We start from the raw sequence: 22,171 nt of genomic DNA, 5'->3' as shown, positions 1-22,171 counted from the left end.
AGCTAAGCAACAATAAGGAGGGTGTTAAACCAGGCTAAATTCAGGTTGAACAGCAGCTCACCTGTTTGGTGCAGCACGTGTGTACCCAGATGGACATTCAGGCATGCACTCTCCTCCATGGATAACGTATCTGTCAAGGTCGGTAAATTGGGCTTTGGAGCAAAGCTCGGCACTGATGCAGCTCCAGCCCTCGAACTTGTAGGTGCCTGGGGGGCAGTCAGCCATGCAGCGGCCTTGGTAATAGTAATGCACACATGCAGTACATGCTGTGTCACTATCGGGGACTGTGCAGCTGCCCAGACACTGAGGGTGGCAGCACTCGCCGTCTGCTGTGCACGCTCGCAGTGCACACTTCTCTGGGCACCCCACTGTGGAGACAGAAAGAAAGGGGGGTATTTTAGTCAGACAATTTCCCCCAGAAAATAATAAAAACAATAAAAAAACAAAACAAAACATCAGAACATGACATTAATTTTTAGGTACATAGCCTGTAGTTAAAAATTGATTTTCTGCTTTTCAAGAATTCAAAGCACTTTTCAGTGTTTCCTCATACACCTATCCACACAAACTCAAATACATGATGGCAGTGCTGCTGTGCTATCATCATCTTGCTCAAAGGCACTCTGGCCTATGGAGAGGCTGAGGTTCCAACAGCAAACGAGTTGAGTTGATAACATGTTCTATTACTCGAGCCCCAGTGGTCATTTAGTAAAGATGACTACAGATTTAACTGCTCCCTTATACGTTTCCTATGTGAATGTTTTGCACAGATGATGCACATGTAGGTTTGCTGCAGCAGGAAAGATAATCTCACCCTGAAGGCAGACCAAAAAGGTTTTCAAATTTCCAGGTTGTAGCACAATCGTAGAGTGCCATGTGCCATTATTATTTACCTGGCACACTTAAAGAACAACGTAAATCTTTTAATCAACATGAAACAAAAAAGCAAACAAACTTCTTAACAAACAATTGTGAAGAAGAAGAAGAAGACCTCATTAAAACCTCAGCCTGGTTTAAAAGCCAAAAAATAAACACTGTGTTTTAAATAACTTTTAAAATAACTCCAGATGTGAAGGGGGAGTGTGTACCACCATTTAGGAGCAGCTACTGCAAAAGGCCAATATCCTCTATGTTTTAATTTGGACTTTTAAAAATATTTTTGTTTAATATTCTACCGTCACACCATTCAAAATGTAATATTTCGCCCTTAATACCACTACAAACAAGTTAAAATTTTGGAGCAAACAACAACACTGATTTATTCCCACTGATGCAAATCCATATTTAACAACCAAACAGAGCTTGCAGTGAACCTAAAACCATAACACATAAATATAACCAGACAGCCTTCAGTGTGAACATGCCTCTGTTATGACACTACTGGCTTCAGTTCTGAACAAATTATTTGCATTTACCAGTGAATGACTGACAATGCATGCATGCACACCCGCCCAGATTAAAGCTTTTAAATACACCAAGAGCCACATATGAGGTACTCATGCAAGCTGCTTCATATCCAACCAACCACATTTGAATTTTTGTTTTCTTAGTCTTACTATTATAAAAGGCAACCCAACCATGGGGAGCCACAAGCCAGTGTACTCTTCATGCATGTCTCGATCTTGGAAAAATGGGCATTGTTGTGTGAGGAAGAGCATCTACTGTAAAATCTTTGCCAAATCAAACACACAGATTACGAAGAACAAGATTTCCATATAAGATAAGTTGGGGTGACAGAGGAGGACGCTAAGGATAGGGTAAGATTGAGACAGACGATCCACTGTGGCGATCCTTTAAGGAGCAGCCAAAGGAAGTAGTCGTGGTAGTAGTAGTATTCTTAAAATTACAGAATAATGATAATTATAGAATTCTAAAAAGGTGCTTCAGCTGTGCTTTCCTCCCTGATCCACTCCGGATTTTCCAGCCAACAGAGCTACAAATAACTCGTCCAGTTGCTGTGGTGTTCCTCTAAATAAGAGGATATTGTAACTGATGACAGGAAAAAGTGACTGAGGAGTTCCAGAAGAAAAACACCATATTGACATACATATAGAGAGCAGCCACATCTCGTCATGGCCTTTGTCTCTGCAGCGGGGGAATTTAAATGAAGCGTGATAGACAACAAAACACCAAGGCAGCTTATTTGACTAGCTGACACATACCTTTCACCATCACCATCACGCAGCTGAGCAGCAGCAGCCTTTAACCCACCTTTACTGTCGGCAGCTCACTGCTTCAACATGACATAAGCTGATTGGCTCAAACTGACTCTAAACAGTAACGTGTCTGCCACAGAAACAAACACTAACTGCTATGGAAACACTGTAAATCCCTGCTTGAAATTATTTGGTTGTGTGTCCTTTGAGGCATAAACAAAGGGACAGTGATTTCTGAAGCCAAAGAAACTGTAATTTTGATTGTGTCATCCACATAGGTTAGCCAGAGGCTGTTTAAACCAGCACCAAACAACACAAAGCTATAAGAAATGATGTGTTGTTTATAGAATGCTGAGCGATAAAACACTGGAACACGTTTCAACATGCTGCCTCCACCAACTCTGTCAAACAAACCAAAGACAACAGGCCAGAGCAGATGCGTATGGCTACTCCCCTTTATTTATATTTCAATGATTTATCCACAGAGACTTGTTATATTATATTGAAAGATCTGGACACACAGTATATAGCATTACAAGACAGATCGTAGTGGATGATAGCACAGACTAAAACACAAAAGAAAGATTGAACAGATGGTTTTAACCTGTTTATGTTTGTGCTTAAAGAATAAAGATTAGGAAGTTTGTGTTTGGTTCAGGGGTTAATGCTGCATTAATACAATTTCTGAACAACTCTAAGACACTAAAAAGCAGCAACTTACAAAAGCATACCCAAACTGCTGTATTTATTAACTGTTAATCTGCTTTTGATTTTCTTTAAGTATAAGTAGCAGAAAGAATAGCAAAGGTATTCAGGAAAGAGGAAATCAACCAGTACAGGTCGGCTTTTCTGCTTTAATATGATTAAAAACAGAGTGCCATAGTAATTGACAAAATTGTTTATTTTTATTTTTAGATGATCAACCAATCAATTCATTTGACCTTTGGTGCATTTCAATTTCACATTTGAAATGCACCAAAACTACATTTCAACTGTGAAATTACATTCACTTTGGCACTACCTATTGGTTTGTGAAGTCGTGTTTTAAAGCCTCAACACTAACAGACCTGGTACATAAGATGCCTTCATAAAGTGCATTACACATCATTGCTGTATGTCCACGTATTGCTATCCACCCCTTATAGTGACAGCTACAGTGATTCAGAAATGGTTGTCATGAGGGAGTTTAAGTCCATTTTAAAGGAACGAGAGGATAACTCTTTCAGTCAGTGTGACCGTTTTAATGATCAGTTGTTGTATATTTTTCACATGTTTGTACTCGTTTGTATGGACCGTTGTATTTTTTAATTGTTATGTTGTTATGTGTTGTTTGTGTTTTGATTTTTACTGCCATGATGCCAGAGATTTGAATCTCTGAGATTTGCCTGGATAAATAGAGGATTAATAATAAAACATCCAAAAGTGTGGGGGCACTGAAAGACCGGCAGCTCTGCATACAGCAGGAGAGAGGAGGGAGACACTGGAGAATTTATTTACCACGTTCAGAAAGGAAGTACCTTATGCAAAGAGCACTGAATCTTAGATCACATTGTTTAAATGCAATGATAAAAGAGTCAGTCTTCCTTACATGAACATTTAAAACTGTATTAGAGCAAGCTGTTTATTTGTATGTATAAAAGCAGTTAAGAGGCACAGTAGCCTAATATGATGTATTAGATAAAGAGTATTAGGTGTTTCTACAGTAAAGGTAGGGGTCGTTAAAGCAGATGGTCCGGCATATTTGATTTGACACAGATTTTACGCATGATGCTCTTCTTGACATAAATCTTCCATTTATCCAAGCTTGGGACGTTCACTAGTAGTACACTAGCTTGTAACCTCCTGAGGCTCGTTTCTCCTCCCAGAATCTAACCAGAGGTCCTTTGCATGCAAAGCAAATGCATTAATCACTACACCAAGCATACACAACTATTCCATGGTATTGAGGACCTGCAGATGATGACCAGGCTTTAAAAAGGTTTTGTTCCAGGGTGAAAACCTGCTTATTTTTATTAGAAAGTCGGACATTTTACCGTAATAGTCTATAGGGAGTGACTCACTTTTGGAGCCAGCTTTAAGTGGCTGCTGGAGGAACTGCAATTCTGCCGTTAGCAACAACGACGGTAAAACCATCGCGGGGCTCCGCCGTCCGCATGTTTATTTTCCACATAAACCTTTCACAACAAAGCTGAAGATCCTGTTGAGATTTTCCAAAATAAATGGAATCACGTGAAATAGAATGCAGAGTGTTTACGCATGAGAAGCTAAAAAGAGCCGTCAGGTGTTAAAAAAAATAAAGCTTAGAACAGGCTTTCCCCGCAGCACACCGTGTAATAAATACTCAAAGAAAATTGAGGCTGTTTCAACTTATGCAACACTCGACTCCAGGTACACGACGCCCAGCTGAAAACACTTCACACAAGTCGACTGGCCCGAGATTCACAGAATTAGCTGAAAATGTAAAATTTTTGTGATATATATCGTTATCGGGATGATAAATGTCTTATATCGGGATATGAGATTTTGGTCATATCGCACAGCCCTGATGTTAACTTCAAATCAAAAATCAACTACAGAATCCATTTGTCAGTTATTTTAAGTATCACTGGCTAATTTTTCTTATTTGTCATTTACAGGAACACAGGAAGTTCCTGAAAACTGCTGTCTTTCCCCGATTGGCCAGTGACCATGAGATGACCTTCTAGCCCATCTCCCAACTGACACAAAAGCCAATCAGAACCTTCAGACTGTGTGGTCCCACCAACCATTCAGCAGGCTGTTTGTGCTCAGCAGGAGGAAACGAGCGCTGCATTTCACAGGCACAAAATGTTCTTTCTCTGCTCACAGCGTCTGCCAGTCCCCGAAAACTCCATCTTGCCCTCTGACCTCTTACAATGGGGTGATGTGAGCTGGAAAGGTGTAATTCTGAAATGCAATAATGTACAGCCTGAGGTCCACTGAGGGTTGGGTGAAAAAAAGAGAGAGTCTCTGCTTAAAGTTTGACTCAAGCTGGGGCTTTTTGCATGCAAACCCCTGAACACAACTCCCTGACTGACCAGTGGCGGGAGGTGGAGAGGTCAGTGGGTGCATACAGTAATGCAGATCAGCATTCAGCTGGACATCTGCAACATAAAGCTTCTCACTTTCAATCCCCCTTACTACACTTTTAGAGACAGGTTGATGCAGCGCTGCAGCACAAGGCAAGGAAAAGGAAACAGGAAGAGAATGAAAACAAGAAAGCGTAAAGGAAAGAAAGAAAAACTGCAGGAGGAGGAAGAGATGGGAGCAAGGTACAGAGTATGAAGAAGTGAAGTGGTGAAGTGAAGTAGAAAAGGAAGGAATTTAAGATGGAAATGAAGATGTATATTGCATCTTTTTCACACACACATACACACGTAATGCAGCGTCTGTAATCTACACACCACAAATTAACAGATGAGGAAATGAGATCAAGTTTTTCAGCTACAATTTACAGATGTCCTCTAAACACATCACAAGCAGGCAACCATTTTGAAAGCTAAAAGGATCAACTCTATTGCGATTTTTCTGTTGCTGTCCAGAACCAGTGGGCTGAGAGGGGCAGCTTTCTTTGGACCCACTCACCCAAACAACAGGAGAAGGGAAGTTGTTGGTCAGTAAATCAAAACGAGAGAGAGGGGGAAAAAATAAAATAAAATGTCCTGCTATCTTGTGTGAAGCAATTTGAGTTTCAGATCACCAGAGAACAATTAATCTTCAAAAATTCCTACCATTTTTAAGCATTATAATTTGTTTTATTTATTAATCTTTTTTTCTATCCAACATTAACACGATCCCAAAACATCAGTGATGTAGTAGTTAATGCAGAAACAAAACAAGCCAAAACAATTATTGTAAGGTGGGAAGTACAGAAAAAAGGTGATAAGTTTTCTTGTCATTGGTTGATTATGTTGCACAAATTAATGAGTTAAAATCTACTGAGAACAACAAACATGACCTTGACTCTGTGCAAAATTAAATTTCAGTTCATCTAATGATTATTGTGTCAAAGCCTGTCTAACAAAAAAACCGTACACCAAGTAGCCATTCTTGCAAATTATGCACTGTTGGATGACAGATATCTTGCTATCGCCTGAGCTCTTCAGTCCTTCAGTCAAAAGAGCCAGAGAAGATCGAAATGTGATTTTACTTCAAAGTTTTGTTTGGGTTTTTTTTCCTGAATGCAATGTTGGTGATCTACTCTAAACATTTAGCAGACTATTAAAACAAACACTTGAGTTCTTGGTGACCAAGGAATAAAGAAAAGTCAAGTATATGTTCGCTGTGTGGTAATCTGGTTGAATCCTCATTAGCCAGCTGTTCTGAGTGTGTGCTACATATATTTTACTGTGGAAAGTTACCAGACACAGCAGAGATATTGTGTGTGTGTGTGTGTGTGTGTGTGTGTGTGTGTGTGTGTGTGTGTGTGTGTGTGTGTGTGTGTGTGTTTTGCTGTACTGGGCTGTATTTGAGTGATGTCAGTGTTTCCCCTAACCTCAGAAAACAAGCTGGTTAATAAAATCATGTAAATTATCATGGAAGTGCAGCTGAAAGGAATAAAACTGCAAAAACAATGAATTAACAGTTTGATCAAAACATGCTGATTGCTGGCAAAGGTGGTTCTCGTTGTTATCACAGCATTTGCATGGGAACAGGTTGTGCTTCATATTCCCATTAACCAGTAAGGATTAGTTTGTTTGTTGGGGGTAATTGAGAGTTAAGTGATGGGATGTCAAAAGTTGTTGTAGGCAGTTGTATAGTTGTTAATGTCCATTCGGGGAAATGGTTTACCTTCTCCACTCCGTCATTATAGAGCATTCTGGCTCTGGGAGAAAGATCACTTGTTGTGCGTCAAAAAGCCAATACAGTGCTTCCAGGGAAACAGAAATACCAGCCCAGTGGGAAGGCTGGCTGGGAAACGCACACTAGTCACCACCCTAATGGCGGGAAAATGTCTGGATTTTTGCCTCTACCCCTCTACTTCACTACAAGTAAATACCACAGGATCAAACAGTACTTCATTTTACATATCTTGTTGTGCATGCCTGCTAACACTCCTCGGTTTTCCCAATATTTCAAGACCATCTGATCTCAAACTTTATTATGAATGTTAAGGATGCATGCATCAGTAAGCTTCTCATGTTCATAATGGTACCCGAGTTGCCAGATTGTCTATGAAACAGTCTACACACACACACACACACACACACACACACTCCACACACTACAGACAATTTCAATCCATCTGTCAGTGTAACCTGGCAACCACCAACCAGACTCAAACACACCATTTGGAAACTGATTGAATTAGGTCACCATCTTAGCTATTGTTAGACCATTTCAACTGTCATTACATGCACACACATACAGTATGGCTCAACTCACCACTATTTCGTTTAGTAAAGTGGCAGTTGGTAAGATATTCTTCAAATCAAGATTCCAAAACAGAAATGCTGTAAAAACCCAAACAATGCCTCTCTTTCCAACTGCACAAAATTCCAACCACTTTCATACAGCTTGAACATATTGATGGAAATAGTTGCTCGATGCAAATAAAACAAAATAAATGTATGTAGCATAGTGTCACCAAAATCATTTTGCACATCACTGGTGTCCTGTAGGTTATGCTATCTTCATTTGGGAAAACAGACTTTTACCTGTTTATTTTTATTAGGAAAAGAACTGAATTAGGAATACTGAAAACTTAATTGTTATGTTGTCATCAATGACAAATGACTTTAATGGTATAATGAGTATCTTTTAACAATTACACTGGAAATAAAATGCTTTTATTCAAATCCCTCATCTGACACACCACTGTTTTCTGTATGTTTTTCCCGCTTTAGGTGAATGTGTTACTCGTTCTTTAGGCATATTAAATAATTACCAAGCCACCTTGACTAATACGTTAAGTATAACCAAATGCAAAACTCTGAAAGCCATACACAACAGCTTCAAAGTGGCCACTGAGAAACTGAGGCAACAGATGTTTCCACACTCACTGTTTTCCTCATTTTTTAGGTTTGGTGTGCGTGCAAGCTGTGTGAATCCAGTGAGCGTGGAAGCATCCCCGCCCTTTCTCTCAAGTTCACACACTCCATGGCCTCCCAGTGTGTTCCAGCACTCAGGCTGAATTGGGAAGAACTTGATGATGTACAGAAAACACAACAATCTCGCTGTGTTTCCAGTCTCATACAAAGCATATTCTGTACTGGCCAGACAGACTGTCAGTGTACAGGTTCAGTCAGTGAATCAGTCATTCAGAAAACCAGCCAGTCAAAAGTCTGTGTGCTGTCTACAAAAGCAAGAACAAGGGTCTTGATTCATTCAGCCCATTCACAGCTCTACATGGCTGGCCACTATTGTGCTGTTCATCTTTTGAGTCTCCAAGTAGATAACAGACATCACAACTAGCCATCCAGTGGTCAAGTACAAGAGACCTCCAACACATGTGACAACCTGCCTGTCAGTTCAGTCCGACAAACAGGCTGTTCAAAAAGTGCTTAGCGCCATAGAGGAAAACAATGAAGACAGAGCACGCTATTGACCTTAACAGCTGTGTTTGTGTTTGGTCTGCCGACATCCATTAACCATCAATGGAGTTAGAGTTCCTAGAAATGTTTTAGTTGTGCAACTCTAGAGCAATCTTGAGAACATATCTGCCTCAAAGACGAGAGCTGAAGTGAAGGTACAGTCCATAATCAGTTTGTTTACTTACACAAGTTTACCCAAAACATTACCAGGAAGACTTTGGAAAAACCCAAGGCTTAAAATATAATCAGAAAAATATTTTAAAATTTGTACAAATCTAAACAAAAATGCTTTAAAATTGTTTATTGCTTTAGCTGAAGATGAGATCTGATGGACTTTGTTTATCCAAAAAACAGGAAAATGTTTGGCTACACTTAAAAAGTCTATTAAACATACCCTCCACAAAGCAGAATATGCTGATAAAATGCAGTTTTACAAAATAAAAAGCTTTAAAAAAAACAAAAAACAACAACAACAACAACAACCACCCCAAAACAAACAAACCAACTTTGACAGAGCACCATGTAAAATGGAAATAAAATGCATACATTGATGGAGTAATTAAGACCTAATGAAATCAAATGGCAGATATTTATTTGATTAATTTAAAACCTAAATAGAATTTGTCTTTGTCGGCTCTTTTGTGAAAAACTCATTCACTCAAAATGAAGAATAACATTTCCAAGTTCCTTTAATGACACCATTCGCTCTGAGTACACACAGATCGGGAGCTTTAATTTGCTCAGGAACAGGAATATTAGACGACATGCTGGATTTCTTCCTCCTCCCTCGCTCCTCCTAGTGAGAGGAGTCCCCCCACTGGAGATGTGTGGTCTGAAGCTTCCTGTTGATAATTACAGTCTGTTTGAAAGCAAAACACTAAGAGATCATTATTCCTGTTAGCGATAAAAGGCTAAACTGGATTCTCTTTCTAATTCACACTCTCAACAAGAGTGGATTCACACACATCTGTCAAGACTCTACTGAGAAGAATACATTGCATTAAGTGTCTACTTTGCCCGTGTGGGTGGTGGTACAGGTTAGAGAAATGGGTCAAAAATAAAGAGCTAAAGATTTATTTTGTGTAGCTATGATAAAAACACCTGCAAGATGCACTGGTGAGAAGATGAAATACCAAGCAGGAGGCCCACTTTGAAGGCTTATTAGATACAAGGACGACTATTTATTTTTGTTCAAGGCAGGACTGCAGACCTCTGGAAAGTGATTACAGCAGCATTTATTTTTTTCCCCCCAATATCTTTTAAAAACAGCTACCTCCATATTTTCCATAGTTTTGAATGTTACTTTTAGACACTAGACATTTCTAGTGTCTAATGACCATTCCACAGGTATAGCCTATCAATGTGCACACGCAACACAACTCTGTTCATCCAGTGAACACATCCAGTGTTCACTTCATGTGTGCATTATGATTGATGGGAGAGCACATACCATTTCTTTGTAAAACCTGTTTGGGATGGTCACTAGAGAGAGAGAACATTTTTAAAGAAGGCTTGTGCACAGGCTGTATTACATGGGTGTATGTAAAATCAGGCATGTGTACATAACTGCACAGATGTTCACATGGTCGGTTAAACGAATTATCAAAGCTAGCTCATTAGGTTCTTCTCCGTAAAATGTTTTTTATTGCAAAGTAAGTTTTAACAAATAAATAATTGGGCAATATAACCAGAAGCTTCTCCAGTAAATCTTAAACTTTATTTCATCCTCTTAAGACTACAGCTGGCAGTTCTCCACCTGCTGCAGGTTCCAGTTGTGGCCCTACTACCAAACCAGGTGAAGTCCAAGACAGTTAATTTCGAGTATTTTTTTAAAATCCCTGGAGACTCAGTGTTGTAGTGGACAATGTCATTTGCATTTACGCTTGTGTGCTGGGGTGTGTTCAGCAATCTGCCTTCATTAGTGAAACTAAGATGTTTATGTTGGACATGGAGCTCAATATTGATCAACAGTTAACTTTGTGGGAAGGAGAAAATATTTCAGGGTCAACTCTGAGTCTACACCTGGACTGTTTGAGCTATGAAACCAAGAAAACCAACATCTGTCTACATCGACAGAATACTAGCTTTTTATATTATTATAGTAAGCGGGCTTCATACAATTACAACCTGTTACATTTTTTCCACAGAGGTGTTATCCTTGTGTAAATAAACATACTGTGTTTACATACCCCTCGAGCTTGTTGAGGTCTGTGTCGATATGATGTGTAGTTACATTTCATAGGAAGTGCATACCAAACTATACAGTGGGGCAAAAAAGTATTTAGTCAGCCACCGATTGTGCAAGTTCCCCCACCTAAAATGATGACAGAGGTCAGTAATTTGCACCAGAGGTACACTTCAACTGTGAGAGACAGAATGTGTAAAAAAAAAAAAATCCATGAATCCACATGGTAGGATTTGTAAAGAATTTATTCGTAAATCAGGGTGGGAAATAAGTATTTGGTCAATAACAAAAATACAACTCAATACTTTGTAACATAACCTTTGTTGGCAATAACAGAGGTCAAACGTTTACTATAGGTCTTTACCAGGTTTGCACACACAGTAGCTGGTATTTTGGCCCATTCCTCCATGCAGATCTTCTCGAGAGCAGTGATGTTTTGGGGCTGTCGCCGAGCAACACGGACTTTCAACTCCCGCCACAGATTTTCTATGGGGTTGAGGTCTGGAGACTGGCTAGGCCACTCCAGGACTTTCAAATGCTTCTTACGGAGCCACTCCTTTGTTGCCCGGGCGGTGTGTTTTGGATCATTGTCATGTTGGAAGACCCAGCCTCGTTTCATCTTCAAAGTTCTCACTGATGGAAGGAGGTTTTGGCTCAAAATCTCACGATACATGGCCCCATTCATTCTGTCCTTAACACGGATCAGTCGTCCTGTCCCCTTGGCAGAAAAACAGCCCCATAGCATGATGTTTCCACCCCCATGCTTCACAGTAGGTATGGTGTTCTTGGGATGCAACTCAGTATTCTTCTTCCTCCAAACACGACGAGTTGAGTTTATACCAAAAAGTTCTACTTTGGTTTCATCTGACCACATGACATTCTCCCAATCCTCTGCTGTATCATCCATGTGCTCTCTGGCAAACTTCAGACGGGCCTGGACATGCACTGGCTTCAGCAGCGGAACACGTCTGGCACTGCGGGATTTGATTCCCTGCCGTTGTAGTGTGTTACTGATGGTGACCTTTGTTACTTTGGTCCCAGCTCTCTGCAGGTCATTCACCAGGTCCCCCCGTGTGGTTCTGGGATCTTTGCTCACCGTTCTCATGATCATTTTGACCCCACGGGATGAGATCTTGCGTGGAGCCCCAGATCGAGGGAGATTATCAGTGGTCTTGTATGTCTTCCATTTTCTGATGATTGCTCCCACAGTTGATTTTTTCACACCAAGCTGCTTGCCTATTGTAGATTCACTCTTCCCAGTCTGGTGCAGGTCTACAATACTTTTCCTGGTGTCCATCGAAAGCTCTTTGGTCTTGGCCATGGCGGAGTTTGGAGTCTGACTGTTTGAGGCTGTGGACAGGTGTCTTTTATACAGACGATGAGTTCAAACAGGTGCCATTCATACAGGTAACGAGTGGGGGACAGAAAAGCTTCTTACAGAAGACGTTACAGGTCTGTGAGAGCCAGAGATTTTCCTTGTTTGAGGTGACCAAATACTTATTTTCCACCCTAATTTACGAATAAATTCTTTACAAATCCTACCATGTGGATTCATGGATTTTTTTTTCACATTCTGTCTCTCACAGTTGAAGTGTACCTCTGGTGCAAATTACTGACCTCTGTCATCATTTTAAGTGGGGGAACTTGCACAATCGGTGGCTGACTAAATACTTTTTTGCCCCACTGTATAGGTTTTAGGGCTACACCTTAGCTATGACTTAGATTTAATACAACACTGTGAAGTGGGTAAGCCCATTGAACAATCAGACAAGAACTAAATGACACAAATGACCATCACAACAGTAACCTGACCAGGGTGACAACTGGAACGGAAAACATGACACAGGAAGGGATAGAGTTAGCATGTTAGAAATGACTGATCGTTTAAAATAAGACACGGGGACTGCCCACTTGTATTTTCCATCACGGATTCTGTTGGGCAGGCATCAATATACCTGACTAACCTGCTGAACTGAAGTTTTTTTCCCACAGGAAATACTGCTTTTTGGTGTAACACACCATTCTCATTCGAGGATTGGCACATAAGCAGCATTTAAATAATGTCTTTAATATAATTTTTTAATTTTAAGATTATCAAGTTCTATCAAGACATAGCAACACAATAACCCGTAAACAATGGCTGCTGGCAGAACAAATGATAATGACATTCCTTGCAATTACTAAATAACATCAGAAAAATAGTCAGTTAAAGGTAGTCTAAACAGAGCCAACCGTTAACTTTTTTCAACAAGAGTCACAAGGTTAAATAAATAAGTACAAGACAAGTACAGACAAAAGGAATTCCTGGCATCCCTCTGTTGACTGACCTGAGAAGCACAAAGCCAATCCCCTTTGGTCCCCCAAAGGGCACACAATAACAGAGGATCTATCACATTAGTTTCTTGGTACCTGGAGTTTCACGATAAATTCAGATTAGGATGGATATTGCAGATTACAGATGCAGAGGAAAAAATAGTTTTACAGAAGTAACAACTGACACATTAGGAGTCTGCCACTTCTGGGAGTTATGTCTAGGTCAAACAAGCCTGCTGAAACCTTAGCCTCAGAAGATTTGGCCTTAGCACATAGTTTACATGCCAACCTTTCAAGAAACTACTCACTGTGTGAAAAGGGAAGAGAATAAGGGTTTGTACCCATTATGCAACAACTAAAGATTAACTCAAAATTTCACTGTAAATACTGAAGATAAAACACTAAGGACATAGAATAACAAAATAATAACTCAAATGATCTCACTGAAAAGTGTTATAAAATATGTGAAGAAATCAACAAATAAATAGTTATGTTATGTCAGTTAGTCAAGTGGTGAGGAGGGCTGATATTTCAGAACTGACTGAAAACCTGATAAAATATCACATCAATGCAGGTCATGCCTAAATTCTCAAAAGTGTGTTATGAAAAGCTAAAAGCCTTTAAAACAGGACAGGCAGTACAATTTTAAAACAAAATGACTGGAAAAAAAAGTATCTGCATGTGCCATTTTAAATTTTACTATTAATGTTTGAATTGTTAAATTGCAGGCTGCTTGCACAAAAATACACCACTTATCCGGTTAAGCTGCGACAACAAACGATACTGCATACAGTTCAGGTGTTAGCTGCACAGCAAGTCGGTTTACTTTGCATAAGGGTGGAGTCGCATGTTGAGTCACCCAAGGCGGTGACAAGTGTTGATAAGCAACAAGGTTAAAAAATATTAAATTACAAAAACAGTGTAAGAGTGTCCATAATCTAATGCTATACAAGAAACAAATGTTGTGCCACTGAATTAACTTTATCTCACTCTACTCACAAGCTTGGCAGTGATATTCATATGTGCCAGACTGCTGTACACATTCAAACTCTACGTGCCCTTCAGTTCAAAAGATCAACATACAGTGGGGCAAAAAAGTATTTAGTCAGCCACCGATTGTGCAAGTTCCCCCACTTAAAATGATTACAGAGGTCAGTAATTTCTCAAACCTCCTAAATAGTAAATTTGCGGAGTTCAAAAACTTCCATTTAATGAGTGGATGCACAAACATGTCAGAAGAGATTCAAAATCTGAAAAGTTTCTTAATTCCTAATTCTGCTGGCAAGAACCACCAGGCGCGCATGCCCTCCCCACACACAGAGCATCAGAAGGAGTTGTCCACATTCCTGATTCTTTGTGTTTATGGGTTTGTGTGTTTGGCGAGGGAAGACAGAAATATCCCTGGAATTTGATGGAAAGGATGAAGGAGGCTGAGTATAAGATTCCCATTCACCTTGTGGCATCCTGGTCTGTTTGGCTGTGCTAAGGACCAACAGCAATTCTCTGACAGCCTTAAAACAGGCTGAAAGGTTTCATCACAACCAGAATGCTTTTTTGCCAAGCTTTCTCCGATAAGCACACCTAATGAGATCAGAGAAACGATGGCATGTGGTTTAATATTAATACTCTTCCATTGATTGCTCTTTTTACTTTAAACTGATACCTTGCTAGACTGGATAAGACCTGGTCACCGGCCTCTTGCCTGTCATACAAAAATGCATTAGGAAGGAGCTTCAAGTCACGTCACGAGTGTCACCATACAGATTGTTTATATTTTTTTTTCCCCACGAGTGTTCTTTGCCAGCTTTGAATTCACGAACAAGACCTGAGACCCTGGTCACACCGCTCATCCAAAGCTAACCGTGTTAACAGAACACAATTAAAGGCCACATAATTACAGTAGGCACTAAAACACAGCCAAACCAGCAATGTTCTCTTCCAGGAATTCCAGGGATGGGTGTGTCCGTTCACTAAAAGCAGTCATGGATGTGCCTGGTTTACAAAGCAGCCCCTATAATTACCAGCCCTGACAGCCTCCGGGTTCTGGGTCAGGGTAAGGGGTGCATAAGTAGTCGTGCATCATTTTTGTTTTGGTGATCAGTTACTGCTTTTTTCCTCCTCTTACTGCTATTGCTGGACAGAATAACCTTAGTAGTACTGGCTCTCTAATTTAATGGTCTTTCTTTATTTTCATGATTATTTACATAACTCAAAACATGTTTTATATTTTACATTCTTCAAAATAGCCACCCTTTGCTTTTATTACAGCTTTGCACACTCTTGGCATTCTCTTGATGAGCCTCATGAGGTAGTCACCTGAAATGGTTTTCCAACAGTCTTGAAGGAGTTCCCAGAGATGTTGAGCACTTGTTAACCCTTGTGCGTTCACTCCTCGGTCCATCTCATCCGAAAACATCTGTTGGGTCAGATGACTGTGGAGGCCAGGCCATCTGGCGCAGCACTTCATCACGCTACCTTCTTGGTAAATGCCCTTACACAGCCTGGAGGTGTGTTTGGGGTCATTGTCGTGTTGAAAAAGAAGCGGCTGGGATGGCATGTCACTGCAGGATGTTGTGGTAGACATGCTGGTTCAGTGTGCCTTCAATTTTGAATAAATCCCCAACAGTGTCACCAGCAAAGCACCCTGACACCATCACACATCCTCCTCCATGCTTCACAGTGGAAACCATGTATGTAGAGACCATCTATTCACCTTTTCTGCGTCACATAAAGAGACAGCAGGTGAAACCAAAGAGCTCAAATTTGAACTCATCAGACCAAAGCGCAGATTTCCAATGTTCTGATGTCCATACCTTGGGTTTCTTGGCCCAAACAAATCTCTTCTGCTTGTTGCTTTATAGGCCATCAAGGCCTGATTCGCACAGTCTCCTCTGAACAGTTGATGTAGAGATGTGTCTGCTACTGGAATTCTGTGTGGCATTTATCTGGGGTCTAATCTGAGATGCTGTTAACTTGTGATTTCTGAGGCTGGTGACTCGGATACATTTATCTTCAGCAGGAGAGGTGACTCTTGGTCTTCTTTTCTTGGGGTGGTCCTCATGTGAGCCAGTTTCATTGTAGAGGCCTGATGGTTTTTGCGACTGCATTTCGAGACACATTCAAAGTTTTAGCAATTTTTCCAGCTGATTGACCTTCAGTTCTTAAAGTAATGATGGACTGTCATTTCTCTTTTCTTAACTTATTGGTTCTTGCCATAATTTGAATTCTAACAGTTGTCAAATAGGGCTGTCAGCTGTGTACCAACCTGACCTCTGCACAGCACAACTGATGATTTGAGCCCATGAAGAAGGCAAGAAATTCCACATATGAACCCTGACAAGGGACACCCGTGAAGTGAAAACTATTTCGGGTGACTACATCATAAACTTATTGAGAGAAGGCCAAGGGTTTGCAGTGCTGTCAACAAAGCAAAGGGTGGCTGCTTTGAGGAATACAAAAAACAAGACATATTCAGAGACTATTTATCAATTTTTTTCTTTGCTATTCTACATACCTTGCTTCATATATTATATGTCTTCAGTATGTGTTTACAACATAGAAAGTAGTAAATATAAATACATATAAATAGGGAGCATATCACAATGAATATGAGACAACTATGAGATTGCTATGTGCTGACAAAATGGAAAACAACAGGTGATCTGATCGAAATTGAAAGGTAGGCTGGCCACAAGAATGACCTGCCAATCAACAATCAGTGTCAGTGTCTGGTATATGACAGATGCTCAAATTCAGCAAGAAGGGTCTAGACAAAGCCCCAGGGTTACCTTTCCAGATACGTGGCTCCCAACTGTGGTAGGGAGATATCTAGTTTTAAGCTTAGTGACTTTACTCTAAGCTGCCCCATAGCTCGCAACCAGCCATTGCTGTCCGGACCAAGCTTGCAGTGATGAAACAGTAGAGGAGGGCAAGCTTTACTTCTGCTTGGGATTACTACATATAAATATACATGTTAAACCATGGGCCAGCACAGACACTTTATGGTTGATGAACTGGGACAAATATAAGTGTCTAAAACAATAGTTTGGTCGATGGCTTTTTTTTTTTTTTAAAAATTGTTATTATCTACTTATTCCCTTTTGTGCCAGAGAAGTAAAAGGAATGGGTAGTCAACACCCCTGGACCGCTGATATGTGTGGCTGTGATGCTACTGCAGGAAATTCAATGATCGGCAGATGCAGCCCACAGATTCCGTACACTATTTTTTCCCCCAACAGAAATTACCCAAACCTCTGCTAACAACACTACATAATAATCATTTCTCAAGCCTGATGAAATGCGGGCTGGTTTTCAAATCAAGGCAGAACTGGCTCCAGACTAGCAACCCCCAATAGTACCATGAGGGTGGAGAAGAAGCAATGGAGAGCTGCTCACTTAACCAAACAAGAATCTATGTCCCACACAGGTTACCCACACAAGCACCTTCCTGAATGAGAAGACAGTAACATGACCTATGATAGAGTTAACCTTCAGTAAAAGGTTGTTTTTTTGATACTTTTTGCAGGGTTTTTCTTTTTTTGTTTATTACTTTTTTTGGTCTTTTAAATCACCAAATCTGAAATATGATGTCGGAGAAAATTCAAAGTAAAAATATAAAAGTAAACAGATTAAAAAAAATAACCAATAATAATAAAATTTAGTGTCTCCCAGAAGCCAAAGAGCACCTTAAGTTCTGAAACCCTTGCACAAGCCCTGACTACCACATTTTCCTATATACCTTCTAAATTATATTTATTTACTACCCATTTACCTGCCTTATAAAGCTCTATAATTGAGGCATTTTGGTCCAACAAGGGTTTTTTGCTTTTGCAGTTGCAAAACAGAGCAAGACTCAAAATCACTCTGTTTCACTGGTTTTCAATGACTGAGAAAATACTGTGATAAACTTAGATTAGAATTTCTGGTGGAAGTAACACATCTCAGCATGCCATCACAGGTCTAAGCCAAAAGATCTAATCAAGAGTCCAAGATGTGTGCAGCACTTTCAGAGTCTATTGTGTGTTAAATGTATCCAGCTTTGCATGCTGACAGAAATGCTCAGCTCTTCAATGGGAGTGGGTATTCACTGACAATCAAAAGCTCTTTTATGAATGTGAGGACACACCCACAAATGACCCAAAGAAGGTAATGTAGGAGGTGTTTTGATGAAAGTCAAGGTGATTTCCCAAAATCGCAAGCTGATTGAAATTCAGCCAGTAGCACTGGTACGTCTCATAGTATGGTGAAAAGTAAGAAGAAGATCTCTCATTCACTTTCAGGGATTTAACCACAAGCAAGCAACCACATGGTCCCAGGGCTTCTTCATCCATCTCCAGCTTAGTATAAAGTGAGAGAGTGGATGTCTGTACTTTGTGCATGATGGCATGGAGCTAATCATAGCAGAGATTAGGCAGACTTCCGCAGGAACTTATAGTCACTGGGCTTCCTTAAGCCTTAAGCACTAGGTCACAAGATGACCTCTCTGTCGACCCATGTATCTCTGACTTTTATTTACAGTCAGTCAAAAATACCACAGTAACTTCCATTATCTTACATAATGTGTTTACTACAATATGTTACCACTATTCTGTTTGTCAGCATGCATTTTGTTACTGCTGTATACTAGAGGCTTTGCTGTCATATATGTGTGTGGTTTCGAAGCAAGCAGCAACCTTTGGTGCTGGAAAAAAAAAAAAAATAGGCTCAGGTGAAAGTGCCAAAAACTGTAGCTCCTGGAGCAGCCACTTGTGCCCATAGTTTCCCACGTTAAAGAGTCCGACCTGATTGCAGGAAAAGGTATTTACAGCCATGTATAAAAACCAGCATTGTGTGAATTTGGATATTATTAATGCTTAAAGTCAGGGGGTGGCCACTTTGACACATGGGCCAACTGAACTGAGAAGTGTGTTGTGCCGATGGTGCCTTTTGGAATATAGAGCAAAGACTTGCTAAATTCATACAATGTCTAAAAGATAGATGTTGTTATTGATCAGTTAGTAAAGTCTTGTTATGCAGCCTCTAGGTGAGAGTTTTGGCAGTCAGCATCTTGGGTGGATCTGATTTGTGTTCACTGGCTAGCAACTTCTGACAAATTGTTTGCCAATGAGCATGCCATGGATTGTCTACATTTTCATAAATACATAAATCCAACCATGATCATTTCTGCAGTGCAGGAACTGGTTTAAAACCTCCTCCACTGAGGCTGGGTGATTTGATGACTATATCGACATTGGGCGATAGGCTGAGCCTTCAACCAATCGTTTTTACAAGAGCAATTTAGTTATTTATTTATTTGCCTGTGATTAATTTGCTAATAATGTTGGTTGACGCTAAGAGAAGAAGTCAACGCAGTCAAAATAATAGCGAAAAAAACAAAAAACAAAAACGTTTTATTTAAATTTAAAAGACAAACAAACAAAAAACACAGGGAAACAAAGAGAAACTGCTTCTTTTCCCCCACTATAACCGTGTTTACAGGCCATTCCAGTTTTTATCTGTCATACACACTCGACCAAACAACAAACACAAAATTAAACAGAAAGTTAAAAATCAAAATGTCTCTTTAAGTGAACATAAAAAATGTTCCTACAAAAATGTTCAGAACAAAACAAGACCAATTTAACCCAATTAAGGTAAGGTGTGAATTTAAAAAAAAAAAGAAAAAAGGGTAAATATATTTCCTTTCGTAACTTTCATTCGCAATTTAAGAGTCAAAATAGATCATTCTCCTGTCTCTGGAGTGAAAAGCGCACATTTAAAGCAGATGTGCTCTCAAAGTGACACAGATTGAGTTGCTGTAGCCATGCTGATACCTGAACCAGGTATATTGTTGCATGTGAAAAGAACTGTCAGAAAAGGGAGGAAGAAAGAAGTATCATGAAGCAATGAAATCATCATATCATGAAAGAAACGTGGACTTCTGCAAACACTGCAACAAACTAATTAAGGTATATGTCTCAAATAATTAAATAAAAAAAATAAAATCAAGACTTTAATAGAATCCACACAAATCATACTGGCAGAGTTCAACGGGGACAACGTACTACTGGAACACTCCAAAATGTCTGAGGTAAAAACTGAAAAAGGCTAGTTCACATTAAGGAAATCTGTGTTTAAAAATGGCCTCACATTTAGCACTAGAGAAGCACTGGGCAAATAAACACTGGATCTACGACATCCAAAAGCAACCAGAAAACAGGAGAGGGAAGGAGAGGCTGGGACCGAGTCCACCGATTCAGTGACTCACACACTGTTGGACTCTCTTTAGCTCTTTCACACAGTGGAAGTGCGTTTTCCTGCTAGACAGCTGATAGTGTGTTTCCTACATGCCAGCTAACATGCACAGTTTCACTGATACTACAGACGGGTGCTCAGAATCTGCATTTTGCAATCTGTAGTTTGTTTTAAATATTTGGTGGGTACAGTGCCAGGACCAATGCCTGTAAATTTGCCAGCAACTGAAAACAACTGCATTAGGGGGCTAAGAATGCACTCTGTTAAGTTAGCTCTGTTGTCCTACCATAATGCAAACTGTGTGGCTCAAACAACTACTGCTACCGGTGAGATAGAAAATAGACACATGGAATGAACAAGCTTATTTTGTAATTTTTTTAAACTGATGTGAAAATGGCTCACGAGTCTCTCCTCCACAACATTGCAGAGAAACAGATTTACTACCTCTTCTCAAACACAGTTACACTGCAGCAAAAATAAATACCCTTCCCATTTTCACTCATTTATTGATAATGATGGTCAGTGTTGGGAACACTGATCAATAAAAATAATGCCTTAAGTTACTGATTTACTCCACTGCTTCTTCATTACGACACAATATACCCTGATATGGACAGTCACATTGTTAATATAAACTTTAATTTAATTGCCAATGCTGTTAGCACCTTCAGTTTTAGCTGAGGTCTTTGATGCTAACTTTGCGTTAGCATTATAGATTGTGTATAAACAAGATTCCAAGCATCTCTACAGAGACAACATGCCAAAGAGCTGATATACTGTTACAGTCGCAGCAGGTTGTTTTCTGGGGCATTTTACTATCAAGTTCTTACCCTTTTGTGCAATAAGAAATAATGTAATGTTCATATCTCCTCCAGAGTTGTAGAGCTCTCTACTCTTTCTATCCTTTGCCTACATTAATTATTATTAGCAGTACAGCTTTGTTTTCTGTCTTCCCTTCAGAGATAAATGAAATAGGGCTGTGCGATATGACCAAAATCTCATATCCTGATATAAGACATTTATCGTCCCGACAATGATAAATATAGCAAAAATTTTACATTTTCTTTGAATCTCAGGCAACTCGACTTGCATGAAGTGTTTTCAGCTGGGCGTCGTGTAGCTGGAGTCAAGTGTTTTGACCAATGCATGAAACTATCCATTTTTAGGCATAAGTTGTAACAGCTGCCATTTTCTTTGTGAGTATTTATTACACTGCATGCTGCGGGGAAAAGCCTGTTCTAACGAGTCTAAGGTTTATTTTGTGCACCTGACTGCTCTTTTTTGCTTCTCATCCGTAAACTCTCTCCACACTCTTTCATGTGATTCTTGCGTAGGAGATAGAAGAGGTTTGCCGTGTTTGAGTGTGAGGTGGGGACCGGTTTCCTGCATAATTTGCATGGTACAGTTTTCTGGTCCGTGCCAGACTTTTCATAACCAAACCATGTCCATGCTACAGAGGTAGCACCTCGTTTAGAAATAAGGTACTTGATTTGTTTTGACTGGTCTTTCTGTTTGTCATTATTTCAGTTTATTTTGAAAAATTTCAACAGGCTCTTCAGCTTTATTGTGAAAGGTTTAGAAAATAAACAAACGGATGCAGAGCCGCACGCTAGGTTTACAGTCATTGTAGCTAATGACAAGGTGTAAAAACAGCTGCTTTCCGTCCGTAGTGTGGTTATTTTTTAAATATAAGAAAAAAAGAATTTAATATAGCCACTACAGTGACTATCAAA

General features: G+C 39.8%; 1 protein-coding gene across 1 annotated transcript in view; it reads right to left on the bottom strand.

Annotated features, from left to right (window-relative positions):
* Window positions 1-22,171, bottom strand: part of LOC146639352 (insulin-like growth factor 1 receptor) — a 56,990-nt gene that overhangs the window by 15,303 nt on the left and 19,516 nt on the right. The window contains exon 3 of the mRNA XM_085361615.1: window positions 62-368. Coding sequence (XP_085217741.1) covers window positions 62-368 — 307 coding nt within the window. The remainder of the gene's footprint in view (window positions 1-61; window positions 369-22,171) is intronic.

The sequence above is a fragment of the Diplotaxodon limnothrissa genome, linkage group LG1, assembly GCF_057381915.1.
Source record: "Diplotaxodon limnothrissa isolate DT_005_m linkage group LG1, D_limnothrissa_male_GT1.1, whole genome shotgun sequence".
Lineage (NCBI taxonomy): Eukaryota > Metazoa > Chordata > Actinopteri > Cichliformes > Cichlidae > Diplotaxodon > Diplotaxodon limnothrissa.
The sequence above is the reverse complement of the archived record's forward strand: the minus strand, read 5'-3'. Positions and strand labels throughout refer to the sequence as shown.